This window comes from Thalassophryne amazonica, chromosome 7, assembly GCF_902500255.1.
Source record: "Thalassophryne amazonica chromosome 7, fThaAma1.1, whole genome shotgun sequence".
NCBI lineage: Eukaryota > Metazoa > Chordata > Actinopteri > Batrachoidiformes > Batrachoididae > Thalassophryne > Thalassophryne amazonica.
In genome coordinates, this window is record NC_047109.1 from 16,218,614 (window position 1) to 16,235,613 (window position 17,000).

At 41.0% G+C, this 17,000-nt stretch overlaps 1 protein-coding gene across 3 annotated transcripts in view; it reads right to left on the reverse strand.

Moving 5' to 3' along the window:
* taf2 (TAF2 RNA polymerase II, TATA box binding protein (TBP)-associated factor) overlaps positions 1–17,000 on the reverse strand; it is a 98,312-nt gene that overhangs the window by 18,782 nt on the left and 62,530 nt on the right. For all 3 annotated transcript variants that reach the window (XM_034173896.1, XM_034173894.1, XM_034173895.1), the window contains exons 22-25: positions 9,316–9,455; positions 7,047–7,116; positions 6,579–6,688; positions 4,631–4,860 (exon numbers count right to left, since the gene is read on the reverse strand). In XM_034173896.1, coding sequence (XP_034029787.1) covers positions 4,631–4,860; positions 6,579–6,688; positions 7,047–7,116; positions 9,316–9,455 — 550 coding nt within the window. The remainder of the gene's footprint in view (positions 1–4,630; positions 4,861–6,578; positions 6,689–7,046; positions 7,117–9,315; positions 9,456–17,000) is intronic.

Below are 17,000 nucleotides of genomic sequence, written 5' to 3' on the forward strand. Positions count from 1 at the left end.
TGTCCGGGTCTATATCGTGCTCCAAGTCCAGTACATTGTGGTCTGTGTATTTAAATGTACTTTTCCATGATCAGCAATCCTTTGAGTTATATCCTTCTTGTCTCCAGATGTAGATGATGTAGTAGATGAATAGGTTCCTCTGGTCTGTGTCATGGTGTTGTGATGTGTTTGTGTCCTCATACCTTATTGGTCATATTTGTCCAGATCCTCGCTTTAAGAAACACTATTGTTCATATTTGTCCAGCTCCTCGATGTTCCTTATTGCCATGACTTTTGCTTGTTCTGGTGATCCGTTCAGTTTGATGAATATTTTACAGTTTGAAGTCCATGTGTGCTGGATTTTTCCCTGTTTCTTCAAGAAGCGTGCTTTCCTGGCGATGTCGGCATTCCGTTTGGTGAGATGTTCATTGATGAATACGTTTGTCCCTTTCAGTTTTCTTCCTTGTTTTAACAGTGCTGTTTTGTGTTTTCTGTTGATGAATCTCATGATGACGGTTCGTTTATCACCGTCATTTCTCCGGGGCAGAGGGTGGCACGCTTCAATGTTATTTAAATCCATTTCTATACCTTTAGATAGGAGGAAATCAGCAACCTGTTTTTCCACAGAGCTGACGTCCTGTTCACTGGGCTCCCCTCCGCTCTCATCTGTTACCGCCCGTGCGTAGGACCGTGGCTTGATGTGAAGACCTGTGATGATGACGTCGTTAATTCTGGTGTATTGCTCCAATTCAGCCACTCTATTTTCCAGCTGCACCAGATGCCGGTCTTTCTCGGCATTCTGGAGCCGTAATGCCTTCACCTCCTCCACCAGATCCATGATTGATTTCTGTTGCTGCTTCACAACAGAAATCTCCTCTGATAGAAAGTCCAGAGATTTTTTAATATCGTCACCTTCCTCCGCTGTCAGAACCTTCTTAGGCCCCATGGTCGGCTTATGAGCAGCTTGTCGATCGCCGATGTTAACAGCCTGCGTTGTTTGTCACCGGGATGGATCTGCACTGCGCTGGTGCCGCGCGGCCTCGGTGTTTCCGCGCTGATGGATCCGCGGTGGCTGCACGAGGCCTCGGGGAAGCGGCACTCGTGATGCGCGGCTCTAATGACGCAGCGCGCAGCCTCAGTGAATTCACCACGTTGGGCGGGCCTCGGACGTTGTTGCTGTCCAGTCGCGGGGCTAAGTTGCCGGTTGAGGTGTCCGGGTTGGCAAACACCGGCGTGGCAGATGGCAACCACAAACACCACCTCTGAAAACTCAGGTACAAACTTTTTGCAGCTCGCTCTGACGACACGCAGCTCTGACTGACTGTGACTCTGTGACTGTGACTATATCCTTCATGTGTGGTTTTTGTGGAACTTCACTGATTAAGTACTTTTCTTCCAAGTGGCTCGTTCTCTGCTGCTGCCACCGTCTGTTACCGGCTGGGCGTCGGTCCTCCGGGCTGCAGGTCCGACTGATAAAAACCTCTCTCTCTCTGCTGGACTCGCTCGTGCTGATCTTTCAGTTCGGTTCCGAATGTCCATGCCATAGCAATTATAAAACAATGACATCACGCCGACTTAGTGGATTAGTTTTGATCAGATTCACCATCGCCAAAACACAAACAGTAAAAAGGGTCACTTGCTCTACTTGGGGAAGGTCGGCCAATGTTCCCACGAAGACAGGGAGGAGAAGGACCGTGGCTCATGGCAAGCAGAAAACAGAGCGTAGAGGAGTGAAAATTCACACAGTCCCTTCCTCCGCAGTGCGGCACCATCCACGCTGACATTGCTGCTACTTTGATTAGCGCAGCATGGGATGTTGCATTGACAGTGAGAGTATCATATTTTGGCCCCAAAACACGCACGACACAACGTGCGCGTGGGTATGTGTGGTTAAATTTTCCAAATGACGGAAATCCTTCGTGGTGACGGAGAACTTTAACCCATGAATTATAGAGAAAACAGTCAAACGTTGCTGTTGGCGGCATCTCTGATGGTGGTTAGAACTGAACTACACTTAGGAATACGTATCCATGGACACAGGAGTTAGCAAATTAAAATAAAATCCCCTTGTGAGAGCAGATTTGCCACCTGAAGTTTGCGGCCTCTCTCTGTCCCATGTTTCCACTTATTACAGTCATTAATGCTTTAAAAACAGCACAACATCCCTATTCCACAGGGCACCATTCTATTACTTATAAAGTGCAGACCTGGCAACCTGTCCAACAATGACAGTAAGGAGTTCTGTCCTCAGCCAGAACTGCAATAAATGCTGCTTGGCTTCAATTTTTTACCCCATTGGAGCACAGTCAAACAAGTATGAAGCTGTACTCATTAGGAGTACCTCATTTAAAGACGTCTGAAAATGACCAAAGCTGTTAAGACTACAATCACCCGGAAAGTGGCCGCATAATGACGCCGATTTGGCGAACTGAGATGACATGTTTTAAAAGCTTGAAAATTTCACCCCGATTTCAAATTTGGTGCCGATGATGGCCATAACTACTACACATACCAAGTTTGTTCAAGATTGACCAAACATGTACTAAGGAGCTACTGTGATGCTCCAAAGCACACCCAGATTTGCTATTCGGGATGAAACAGGTACAATATAATCTTTTTAGCCAAAAACTACAGTTAGTAATTTTATTTTACAGGCAACTTGTAAAATTACCTGAAGATGTGCAGTAAAATTTGTCTAAGCAAAACTGTAACCAAGTATGTTTTTTTAAGCACATAAAATCCCATTGCCAGGTAGGGGTGATGGATAAGGGTGAGTGCACTTGTTTCCAGTGCAGAAGATTCCCAGTTCATCACCGCCGCTGCCCATTCGCCATGTAATGTGGAAGGAAATCCGCTGCAAAAACAAATCAGCATGCAGATGCACGTCGGCTCTGCTGTGGCGACCCAGAAACAAGGGAGAAGCTGAAGGGACTTGCTATTGGAAGTTTTCATTCTAACGTTCACCCTTTGGCATTGCACAAATGTCGCTATTGGGCTAACATTAGCATGTATGTCAGTATTTTTAAACACATTATAAATCCTGTTTCTCACAATAGAGGCACTAATAACTTTGCTAATATATATTTTATGTATTTTTATTTTGGGGAATTTCAGCTACAACCCCAATTCCAATGAAGTTGGGGCGTTGTGTAAAATGTAAATAAAAACAGAATACAATTATTTGCAAATCCTCTTCAACCTATATTCAATTGAATACACCACAAAGACAAGATATTTAATGTTCAAACTGGTAAACTTTGTTGTTTTTGTGCAAATATTTGCTCATTTTGAAATGGATGCCTGCAACACGTTTCAAAAAAGTTGGGACAAGGCAACAAAAGACTGGGAAAGTTGATGAATGTTCAAAGAATACCTAACTGGAGACACGTGAGTGTCATGATTGGGTATAAAAGGAGCATCCCCAAAAGGCTCAGCCAGTCACAAGCAAAGATGGGGTGAGGATCACCAGTTTGTGAACAACTGCATGAAAAAATAGTCCAACTGTTTAAGAACAATGTTTCTCAATGTTCAATTGCAAGGAATTTAGGGATTCCATCATCTACAGTCCATAATATAATTAGAAGATTCAGAGAATCTGGAGAACTTTCTACACGTAAGCGGCAAGGCCAAAAGCCAACATTGAATGCCCATGACCTTCGATCCCTCAGGCGGCACTGTCTTAAAAACCAACATCATTGTGTAAAGGATCTTACTGCATGGGCTCAGGAACACTTCAGAAAACAATTGTCAGTTAGTTCGCTGCTACATCTACAAGTGCAAGTTAAAACTCTACCATGCAAAGCGAAACCCATACATCAGCAATGTCCAGAAATGCCTCTGATGTTGTGTCCTCTGGACAAAAGTTCAAAAGCCAGCATCTGTGATGGTATGGGGGTGTGTTAGTGCCCATGGCATGGGCAACTTACACATCTGTGATGGCACCATCAATGCTGAAAGGTACATCCAGATTTTGGAGCAACACATGCTGCCATCCAGTCAACGTCTTTTTCAGGGACGTCCCTGCTTATTTCAGCAAGACAATTGCAAGCCACATTCTGCACGTGTTACAACAGCGTGGCTTCGTAGTAAAAGGGTGTGGGTACTAGACTGGCCTGCCTGCAGTCCAGACCCGTCGCCCATTGAAAATGTGTGGTGCGTTATGAAGCGCAAAATACGACAACGAAGACCCTGGACTGTTGAAGAACTGAAGTCGTACATCAAGCGAGAATGGAAAGAATTCCACCTACAAAGCTTCAACAATTAGTGTCCTCAGTTCCAAAACGCTTATTGAGTGTTGTTAGAAGTAAAGATGATGTAACACAGTGGTAAACATACCACTGTCCCAGCTTTTTTGAAACGTGTTGCAGGCATCCATGTCAAAATGAGCAAATATTTGCACAAAAACAATCAAGTTTATCAGTTTGAACATTAAATATCTTGTCTTTGTGGTGCATTCAATTGAATATAGGTTGAAGAGGATTTGCAAATCAGTGTATTCTGTTTTTATTTACACTTTTCACAACGTCCCAACTTCATTGGAATTGGGGTTCTGTATTAAAGTAGATTATTCCATTAGTTTCACAAACTATATTCCATCTACTTCCAGAACTGCTCTGTCACTCCTGGTATGGTCCATCTGTGGCATACTTACAGCTGAGAAGCTCATGCCCACTCCGTGGATACCGATACTGGCCGGTGTGTCCATGACGATGCCTACGCCCAGCTCCGGTTTGATGGTAGGGTTGAGCACAGCCTTCTTCTCCTTCAGATTGAGGACGAGGCCCAGTTCAGGCAACGGCAAGCAAGAAGGCCGCATCAGGCCAAACAAGGAGTAGTAGAGATTCACAGCATCGCAGCGTAACCGCCAATCATGGGAAGTACCTGAAAGGACGAGCAGGAAACCACTGAGGTGTGGAGTGATGGGGTGGAACGAAAAACGGCAAACCAGCCAAAGAACATGACAGATCTGCATGACACACAAAACTAAGACGTGAACAGCACACAGCAGACATGAGGGCGACTCTGTGCAAAAATTACAGAAATGTCTAATGATACATTTTAATAAATGGAACAGTTTTGACCATGTTTATGTTTGTTCTCCAAAGTAATGGACAAAAAAGGTCGACACCCACTGGATTCTACTACATGTGACATGTTACCCAGTGCCATGATAACTAAGCACAACAGGTGGTACAAACTCTTGATTAATCCTATTAGCTCAACCAATAATTTGCATCAACTTTCACCAACACTGGAGCAACTTTAATGTTTGATCCTTGTACAAATGGAAATGGACCTTTGTCACCATTTTAGCTGTTTTTACTCCACAATATTCAGTCATACAGTGCATCCTGAAAGCATCCACAGCACTTCACTTTGTCCACATTTTGTTAGCCTTATTTCAAAATAAATTAAATTTTTTTACCTCAAAATTCCACTTACAACACCCCATAATGCCAACATCAAAAAGTTTTTTATTTTTGCAAATTTATTAAAAAACTAAAAACTAAGGAATCACACGTACATAAGTATTCACAGCCTTTACTCAGTACTTTGTTGATGCACCTTTGGCAGTAATTACAGCCTCAAGTCTTCATGAATATGATGCCACAAGCTTGGTGCACCTATCTTTGGGCAGTTTTGTCCACTCCTCTTTGCAGCACCTCTCAAGCTCCATCAGGTTGGATGGGGAGCGTCGGTGCACAGACATTTTCAGACCTCTCCAGAGATGTTCAATCAGATTCAGGTCTGGGCTCTAGTTGGACCACTCAAGGACATTCACAGAGTTGTCCTGAAGCCACTCCTTTGATATCTTGGCTGTGTGTTTAGGGTCATTGTCCTGCTGAAAGATGAACCGTTGCCCCAGTCTGAGGTGAAGAGCGCTCTGGAGCAGGTTTTCATCCAGGATGTCTCTGTACGTTGCTGTATTCATCTTTCCCTCAATCCTGACTAGTCTCCCAGTTCCTGCTGCTGAAAAACATCCCCACAGCATGATGCTGCCACCACCATGCTTCACTGTAGGGATGGTGCCTGGTTTCGTCCAAATATGACGCCTGGCATTCACACCAAAGAGTTCAATCTTTGTCTCATCAGACCAGAGAATTTTGTTTCTCATGGTCTGAGAGTCCTTCAGGTGCCTTTTGTCAAACTCCAGGCAGGCTGCCATGTGCCTTTTACTAAGGAGTGGCTTCTGTCTGACCACACTATCATACAGGCCTGATTGGTGGACTGCTGCAGAGATGGTTGTCCTTCTGGAAGGTTCTCCTCTCTAACAGAGTGACCAGCGGGTTCTTGGTCACCTCCCTGACTATGGCCCTTCTCACCTGATTGCTGGGCAGCCAGCTCTAAGAAGAGACCTGGTGGATCTGAAAAAGTGAAGCACTGTGGCTACTTTAAGGGTGTGCTGTAGATCGTCCCTGCTCTACAGTTTTGGAATCCTTGATCAGACAAATAATGTTGTATTCTATTCAATGTGACCATACATTTTTGTGTAGGCCACGGTACACTGAGGCTGGACTGTAAGAGTTGTTTATGGTGTTTAAGTGGTACAGAAAACCTTCTTGTCCCATGGACTGTACAGACGGGGTGCGTGTGCTCACCTGAGTTCATGAGCTTCCAGAGCTGGTCGACCAGAGACTCGTTACACAGAGCGGAGTCTGACATTTTGGTGAAAGGTGGATTCTTGCACAGCATCTCCAGGATCTTGTGTCTGATTGAACAGCAAATGTACAGATAGTCAGGTGTGTATAATCAGCTCATAAAGTTAAGAATGTAATTCACATTTGCTCACGACCCTGCAAGAAGTGAAATAGATTTTGTTTTGGAGTCAAAAACATGAGAAAGTATATTGTCAGGTCCAGTACAAAATAAATTAAAATACATTATGGAAGACAAACGCCACAAACTGACCGGGGCAGAAACGCAGTCCAGGTGACATTCAGATAAGATAAATGTTGACTGTGTCTCATCATTATGATCCACTTTTCATTAGTGCAGCCTGACATCCCAACAGAAGAGTCAAAGCTGCGCATGTGTGTGTGTGTGCATGTGTGCGCGCGCTGACTGACCTGACATAATGTGTCGAGTCATTCTGGACCATACTGAGCAGCCACTGCAGCTCAGCTGGACTTCTTTCCACTGAAAAAACACACAAACACAAGACAAACATGAGCGTAGAAAAACATCTCATCAACAACGATGTCGACACACGCTCACACACCGAGAGTCCGCCGCTGCACAGTTACAACACGGCCTGTGGACCACTCTGGTCAGTAAATTAGGAGATACTCTCTGAAGTCAATAAGTGAAGTGCACATCTCAGGCTGCGCACAGCATTATGGGTATGCTAAATTTTTCGGCTACCAATCCACAAGCTATGAAGGCGGAAAGCAGTGAGGAGTGCTATGATTTGGATCATTTCAACTGCTGGAAAACTGATGATTTAAAGTGTTTTTGTAAGCTCCGCGGATTGCCTGTTACAACTACAACTATGTAGGCAGTAGACAGAAACAGAAAGAAGAGCTGGCTGCGCTTGCGTGTGCTGCATCGTTACAGAAACTACTGTTTGTGCCGACGAAGGAGGAAAAGAGAGCTGCTGTCGAAAATGACCAGTCCTTGTAGACAGTTGGAGACAAACAAATTTCTGACCCCTTGAAGGCAACTGACGGATGGTTAGACGAAGTCCAGAGTCTGAAACTGTGGATACTGCAGAATATTTGCTAAGCAGGGATGAGAAATCGCTACTCTGCTGGCTTCGTAATGACTACAAGGAAGGTGGGTCTCGCATATAACCTCTTTGGTGTCATGTTTGTTTTGATAAGTTGACAGACATACAATGATGTGTGCATGCATGCAGTTCGTTTATAGAACATGTTAATTTTACAATATTACGCACCACGTCATTCATGGAGCGACATTACAGTCATAAGCCGACGCACAAAAACAGCGTCATCAGCCACATTATAATTCGGCACGGTTTCAGGATATTGACAAAATAAATGTGTGCAAGAAACCTTTACGTCCGTCTGGATCTTTCTTTTCTGTGGAGAAATTGTGTAGAATGAACGGAGGTTCACAACCACATTTCTTCTTCTTTCCATCTCTGTGTGGACTCGGCAGAGCATTACAATCGTGTGTTTTCAGCCAACTTTCAAGCCTAAAAATTCCGTCTGAGCATTTGAAAACAGCACAATGCGCACCTGTCATTACTGTATGTGTCGCTTAAGGCTTAAAGCCTTTGAAACAATCCCTGTAAGCCTTAACTTTTACAGTCCGCTAATGCTACTGTATACGAAATTCAATGAGAGCGGTGTGAGTTTGGTAGTTGGAATTTTTGCCCCGGTTTGACCCACGCATGCGCAGATGCGTTGCGCACTTCGCTTATAGTTTTCTCATACTGGTTTTGTAAATGTAAAAACAAGAAGCTGTCACTGACCAAAACACGCTACCACACCGGGAATTAGATAAATAGAATATTTGCACTTCTGCAGTGTCTACATTTGTTAATCAACAGCCACAACTCTGGAAAAATGTGCCCAACTCAAATTATATGATTATATGCATATGACCAACCGATAATAAGGACTGGTACCAGGTTTCATGAAACTCATCCTAAAAATGTGAAAGGAGCTGATTTCAGAATTCAGGCAACTGATGGAGTCTAGATTTTGCTAATCAAGGGCCATAACTCTGGAAAAATGGGCCCAACTCGAACAACATTATAATATGCTTATTACCAACCTATAACAAGGACTTGTACCAAATTTCACAAAAGTCCTCCTACAAAGTAGTTGATTTCAGAATGCAGGCACCCACTCATGAAACTGTTGAGTCTAGATTTATGAGTCAAGGGCCATAACTCAAAATGGGCCCAAGTCAAATGATATGATTATATGCATATTACCAACCTATAGCAAGGACTTGTACCAAGTTTCATGAAATTCCTCCAAGAAATGTGAGAGGAGTTGATTTCAGAACACTTACACCTTTTGAGACGGATGGACAGGCGGAAATCACCACGACATAGTTCCTCTTCAGGCCTTTGGCCAGCGGGGGATAAAAACCAATGATGAATGACAATGACTGAACGTGCTTCTGTATCACCCTTCTGGCCTTATGGCAGGCAAAAAACAAAACAAACAAAACCCTGAGTAACTTCAATCATGAGCAACATGGTGAGAATTTGACAAAGCAAAAAAAGTGTTTTTAATGTGTTGTTTCTGCAGCACCTCAGTCTGGTTAACACTGCAACTAAACAACTTCCAGCCACACTTCATCATCCCGCCGCCATCGGCTGACGTCATATGACTAAATAAGTGAAGCGAGCATTGGACAAACCTCGGGTGTAGTCCACCACAGCCTCCAGAGCAGCAACGCGAACATCAACAAAGTGTCCGTACTCAGCATAGGACTTAAAAAGAGACGGGTCGCTGGGAATGTGACCGTTCTTCTGAAGCTGGCGAATTGCTCTGAGACAACTGCAACCAAACAGGTTGGGGTGACACAAGTTTGTGATTAATAAAACATTTAAATCATCAACTGTTCAAAACAGAACACACAATTCCCCAGAAATCATATCTTCAAGTACTGTACTCTGAGCAACCAGTCTAAAATTATATAGCAAAAAAAAAAAAAAGTATGATCAGTCAGCCAAACTCACAAAGGTTCAACAAAGACAAAAACCCATCAAGACCAAAGTGTAAAAATGTGATTAAAAGCATCTTAACTGCACTTCAAACCAGACTATTGCTGGTTTAAAACTGGTTATATCCAGGTTAGTACTAGCTTACACAGTTATCGTTAAACCCTTTTAAGTCATTACAGTGTTATTTTGAGCTGTCGAACGACAAAAATATTTCTCTGGTTTCAAAGCATTTCAAACAAATTCAAAACTATTTAACTCAAAACTAATGCAACAAATGCAAAAATCAATTACTATAAGTAGTAATTCACATATTTGATTATTTTTTCTGTTGACTGACAAATCTTATGGCCTTTCAATAATATTAGTAATTATTATTATTATAACCTTTATTTAACCAGATAAAAGCCCACTGAGATCAAAACTTCTTTTAGAAGGGTGACCTGGCCAAGAAAGGCAGCAGCACACGTCATAATAGACAGGTTAACATTCAAGAGAACATTAAAATTAATACAATACAAGCAATTTACAGATAAAACAATAACTTTGGTCATAGTAGCAATATAGAAATAAAAACAATTTAAAAATTAAAACCACAGGCACTGTTTAAAAGAATTCCATTCGCGGTCTCTTAAAATAGAGCGGAAAGCTTTCAGAGAAATCAAACACAACAGCTTCAGTTCAGACTGCAGGACATTCCAAGCAGAGGGAGCAGAAAAAGTAAAAACTTTCTTTCCCATTTCAGCGCGAACACGAGCTATACACAGAAGCACAACGTGTCATAATTAATAAGAACGAACGCTTTAAACCATTTCTGATTAGCTGAAGGTTAGATGTAGTTGGAGTAGAGCCCAACTGATATAGATTTTTGAAGGTTGATATCGATATTAAAGCATGGGTTAAAGCAATAAATTTTCATCTGACTGAAATTTTTTCCTGGCAAAAATCAATGCCAGCAATTCCCTAAAATGTGGTGTAGTGGGGGCACACACTCTTTTTTCCTCAATAAATACAATAAACACATTACACAGTATACAAATCTATTCTAAATAGCCTCTAAGGAGAGAGAGACAAAGCATAAAAAGAATGCACACCTGAACATGAAGGTACACAAAAGGGTGGTGGGGGGTGTGTGTCTGGGGGTGCTCCCCAGAACATTTTTTAACAGAGCAAGTAAAATTTTGTGTATTCTGGTGAATAATAACAGGTATGAAGCCCTCTGAAACAAATAAAACTCACTTCAATCTGTTCAGTAAAAACACAGTATTGATTATGGGGGGTCTGGGGGATCCCCCAGAAATTTGTTAAAAGAGCAAGTCAAATTTTGTATATTCAGGTGAATTTTAATGGGTATGAAGCCCTCTGAAACAAAGAAAACTCACTTCAAACTATGGGCGTCTGGGGGATCTCCCACAGATTTTTTTTAAAAAGAGCAAGTCAAATTTTGGATGGAGCAGCTCTCATTTCTAGAAATCTGGCCAATTTTCTTAAATCCTCCAAACCGTGACTATCCAGGGTTGGGACCAGGAAGCAGAGTTGTAGTCTTACACACCTCTCTGCAGCTTCTCTCCCCCTGCCATCCCCTCATTACTCTGCTCCCAGACCACCAATAACCAGCAAAAATCTATTTAAGCATAAAAATTCAAAAAGAAAAAATAATATAGCACCTTCAACTGCACCACAGACTAAAACAGTTAAATGTGGTCTATTAAACATTAGGTCTCTCTCTTCTAAGTCCCTGTTGGTAAATGATATAATAATTGATCAACATATTGATTTATTCTGCCTTACAGAAACCTGGTTACAGCAGGATGAATATGTTAGTTTAAATGAGTCAACACCCCCGAGTCACACTAACTGTCAGAATGCTCGTAGCACGGGCCGAGGCGGAGGATTAGCAGCAATCTTCCATTCCAGCTTATTAATTAATCAAAAACCCAGACAGAGCTTTAATTCATTTGAAAGCTTGACTCTTAGTCTTGTCCATCCAAATTGGAAGTCCCAAAAACCAGTTTTATTTGTTATTATCTATCATCCACCTGGTCGTTACTGTGAGTTTCTCTGTGAATTTTCAGACCTTTTGTCTGACTTAGTGCTTAGCTCAGATAAGATAATTATAGTGGGCGATTTTAACATCCACACAGATGCTGAGAATGACAGCCTCAACACTGCATTTAATCTATTATTAGACTCTACTGGCTTTGCTCAAAATGTAAATGAGTCCATCCACCACTTTAATCATATCTTAGATCTTGTTCTGACTTATGGTATGGAAATAGAAGACTTAACAGTATTCCCTGAAAACTCCCTTCTGTCTGATCATTTCTTAATAACATTTACATTTACTCTGATGGACTACCCAGCAGTGGGGAATAAGTTTCATTACACTAGGTTTAAGGATATGATTCCTTCTTTATGTTCTCTAATGCCATATACCAACACAGTGCAGAGTAGCTACCTAAACTCTGTAAGTGAGATAGAGTATCTCGTCAATAGTTTTACATCCTCATTGAAGACAACTTTGGATGCTGTAGCTCCTCTGAAAAAGAGAGCTTTAAATCAGAAGTGCCTGACTCCGTGGTATAACTCACAAACTCGTAGCTTAAAGCAGATAACCCGTAAGTTGGAGAGGAAATGGCGTCTCACTAATTTAGAAGATCTTCACTTAGCCTGGAAAAAGAGTCTGTTGCTCTATAAAAAAGCCCTCCGTAAAGCTAGGACATCTTTCTACTCATCACTAATTGAAGAAAATAAGAACAACCCCAGGTTTCTTTTCAGCACTGTAGCCAGGCTGACAAAGAGTCAGAGCTCTATTGAGCTGAGTATTCCATTAACTTTAACTAGTAATGACTTCATGACTTTCTTTGCTAACAAAATTTTAACTATTAGAGAAAAAATTACTCATAACCATCCCAAAGACGTATCGTTATCTTTGGCTGCTTTCAGTGATGCCGGTATTTGGTTAGACTCTTTCTCTCCGATTGTTCGGAGTTATTTTCATTAGTTACTTCATCCAAACCATCAACATGTTTATTAGACCCAATTCCTACCAGGCTGCTCAAGGAAGCCCTACCATTATTTAATGCTTCGATCTTAAATATGATCAATCTATCTTTGTTAGTTGGCTATGTACCACAGGCTTTTAAGGTGGCAGTAATTAAACCATTACTTAAAAAGCCATCACTTGACCCAGCTATCTTAGCTAATTATAGGCCAATCTCCAACCTTCCTTTTCTCTCAAAAATTCTTGAAAGGGTAGTTGTAAAACAGCTAACTGATCATCTGCAGAGGAATGGTCTATTTGAAGAGTTTCAGTCAGGTTTTAGAATTCATCATAGTACAGAAACAGCATTAGTGAAGGTTACAAATGATCTTCTTATGGCCTCGGACAGTGGACTCATCTCTGTGCTTGTTCTGTTAGACCTCAGTGCTGCTTTTGATACTGTTGACCATAAAATTTTATTACAGAGATTAGAGCATGCCATAGGTATTAAAGGCACTGCGCTGCGGTGGTTTGAATCATATTTGTCTAATAGATTACAATTTGTTCATGTAAATGGGGAATCTTCTTCACAGACTAAAGTTAATTATGGAGTTCCACAAGGTTCTGTGCTAGGACCAATTTTATTCACTTTATACATGCTTCCGTTAGGCAGTATTATTAGACAGTATTGCTTAAATTTTCATTGTTACGCAGATGATACCCAGCTTTATCTATCCATGAAGCCAGAGGACACACACCAATTAGCTAAACTGCAGGATTGTCTTACAGACATAAAGACATGGATGACCTCTAATTTCCTGCTTTTAAACTCAGATAAAACTGAAGTTATTGTACTTGGCCCCACAAATCTTAGAAACATGGTGTCTAACCAGATCCTTACTCTGGATGGCATTACCCTGACCTCTAGTAATACTGTGAGAAATCTTGGAGTCATTTTTGATCAGGATATGTCATTCAAAGCGCATTTTAAACAAATACGTAGGACTGTTTTTTTGCATTTACGCAATATCTCTAAAATTAGAAAGGTCTTGTCTCAGAGTGATGCTGAAAAACTAATTCATGCATTTATTTCCTCTAGGCTGGACTATTGTAATTCATTATTATCAGGTTGTCCTAAAAGTTCCCTAAAAAGCCTTCAGTTAATTCAAAATGCTGCAGCTAGAGTACTAATGGGGACTAGAAGGAGAGAGCATATCTCACCCATATTGGCCTCTCTTCATTGGCTTCCTGTTAATTCTAGAATAGAATTTAAAATTCTTCTTCTTACTTATAAGGTTTTGAATAATCAGGTCCCATCTTATCTTAGGGACCTCGTAGTACCATATCACCCCAATAGAGCGCTTCGCTCTCAGACTGCAGGCTTACTTGTAGTTCCTAGGGTTTGTAAGAGTAGAATGGGAGGCAGAGCCTTCAGGTTTCAGGCTCCTCTCCTGTGGAACCAGCTCCCAATTCAGATCAGGGAGACAGACACCCTCTCTACTTTTAAGATTAGGCTTAAAACTTTCCTTTTTACTAAAGCTTATAGTTAGGGCTGGATCAGGTGACCCTGAACCATCCCTTAGTTATGCTGCTATAGACGTAGACTGCTGGGGGGTTCCCATGATGCACTGTTTCTTTCTCTTTTTGCTCTGTATGCACCACTCTGCATTTAATCATTAGTGATCGATCTCTGCTCCCCTCCACAGCATGTCTTTTTCCTGGTTCTCTCCCTCAGCCCCAACCAGTCCCAGCAGAAGACTGCCCCATCCTGAGCCTGGTTCTGCTGGAGGTTTCTTCCTGTTAAAAGGGAGTTTTTCCTTCCCACTGTAGCCAAGTGCTTGCTCACAGGGGGTCGTTTTGACCGTTGGGGTTTTACATAATTAATGTATGGCCTTGCCTTACAATATAGAGCACCTTGGGGCAACTGTTTGTTGTGATTTGGCGCTATATATATAAAAAAAAAAAAATTGATTGATTGAAATTTTGTATATTCTGGTGAATTTTAATGGTTATGAGGCCCTCTGAAACAAATAAAAGTCACTTCAATCTGTGAAGTAAAAACACACTATTGATTATGGGGGGTCTGGGGGTGCTCCCCCAGAAATTTTTTAAAAGAGCAAGTCAAATTTTGTATATTCTAGTGAATTTTAATGGGTATGAAGCCCTCTGAAACAAAGAAAACTCACTTCAAACTGTCAAGTAAAAATTCTTTGTCTTCTGTAGTATTTTGATCTGTTCTAATCCGGTGAATGCACCAAATGGGTGCTGTGTTGTTGACTGTACAGTCAATAAAATACAAAATTAGGGCCTAAACCAACTGACAATGTTATTCTGCTGTGCACAAAGTAACACTGTCACCAGTTTTGAAAACGCATGCGCACTGAGAAACTCAAAACTGGCTTATTCACATTTAATCTGTAAAATGCTCGCACTTGTAAAACAAACTAGGGCTGCACCTAACGATTATTTTAGTAATCGATCAAACATTTTTTTTTTTTTTACTTACATGTGAGTTTTGCCATTATTTCTTGAAGTGAGTTATTATTAAAAGGCCTTTATCACGCAACATTAACATTTGAGCTTGTAATAAAGTTATGATGTTATATTCTCGTCAAAAAGAGTCCACAAAAGTATTTTAAAGGCCTAACTAAAGTGTAATATGTGACCTTTAATAAGTTATTTTCATGAAAAAAGACACAAATGTGCAGTTTACTGCATTTTATTTTTTCTTGTGTAAAAACACAGCTTAGATGTGGTTTGACCGAAATAAACTGTCATTAAACTTAAATAAAACAGGGATGAAGTAGAGGTTTAAGAGTCACTCGGGGGTTCAAAGTTAAAAATTATTTATTTCTATTTCTATTTATTTATGTTCATTGTTACTTGGTTTTACCTTTTCTGTTGTGTTTTGTTTTATCAGGTTCTTTTTGTCTGTTTCTCTAAAATTGTATTGTAGCAATATTAGTTATTACTTTTGTTGTTGGTATTATTATTATTATTATTAATATATAAATAAAAAAAATACAATTCGTAATACATTTGACTCTTTTACGACAACAAACACTAAGCCATGAATTATTTATTATACAGAAAACATGCACACAGACTGTGCTGAGATGCGAACAGCTTAATGCTAACTTTAACATCGAAAACGCCATAGACATGCTAACGCGTTAGCATCGGTCCTGTTCTTAAGTTATAAAATACATCTATCAACTATTTTAGAAGACCATAACAGGTCGGTTTAATATAAAAAAATGTAAATCTTACTCACAGACATATGCTCTTTAGGGTTTTAGCGGGGGAAAATTAAGATAAAGCAAAACCATCGAAACAGTGAGTCGGATCATTGCTTCATTGGTTCAAAGCAAAGCCACGCCCTGCTCTACTTGGGGAAGGTCTGCCAATGTTCCCACAAAGGCAGGGAGGAGAAGGACTGTGGCTCATGGCAAGCACTAAGCAGAGCGGAGAGGAGTGAAAATTCACCCAGTCCCTTCCTCCGCAGTCCACGCTGACATTGCTGCTGCTTTGATTAGCGCAGAACGGGATGTTGCTTTGACAGCGAGACTATCATATTTCGGCCCCAAAACACGCATGGCACCACGTGTGCACGCGTATGTGTGGTTAAATTTTCCAAATGATGGCAATCCGTCGTGGTGACGGAGAACTTTAACCCATACCAACAAACGGCAACACAAAAAAAGAATTTATGACACTGAGATCTGCCGATGTACACATAAAAACAACAGTGATTACTAACATTTTGTTATTAAACCCTTGTGACAAAGAAATGTTTTTGAGGTTTAATAGTTTACAGTTTAAACATGAACTTCATTATAAATAACACACACACACACACACACACACACACACACACACACACACACACACACACACACACACACACACACACGTATTCAATATCAATGAATGTACATCACACTACCGTCACGCTGATTGACATTTGCAGTGTCACTTCACTCAGCATTTGCATAAAATAGACTTCTTGTCTATTTTGACCCCACCTAGCTGGCAGTGAAGCGACCACTGGTCTCTCATCTTTGTGAAACGTCCACTCTCATTGAAAATGAATGGCAACTAGTCGCTTTGCCTCTGTCTGTACTAGCTAATGTTACCAAAGGGTGAAGGGAGTCCCACTGGAGCGCCCGCACCCTCTGCTGGATAAACTACATAGTGACACTATTTTTAATAGTTTTTTTTTTTTTTAATTGTATTATTTGGTCAAATAAAAGTTTTCATATCAGCAAAAATAAATGTGATGCGGATGTTCGTGAAAGGCTCATATTGGTCGATATTACAGAGCACCCAATATATCGACTGGGCTCTAATTTTGACTGACATCCTGTGAAATATTAAATGTTTCATTCATATTTTCCA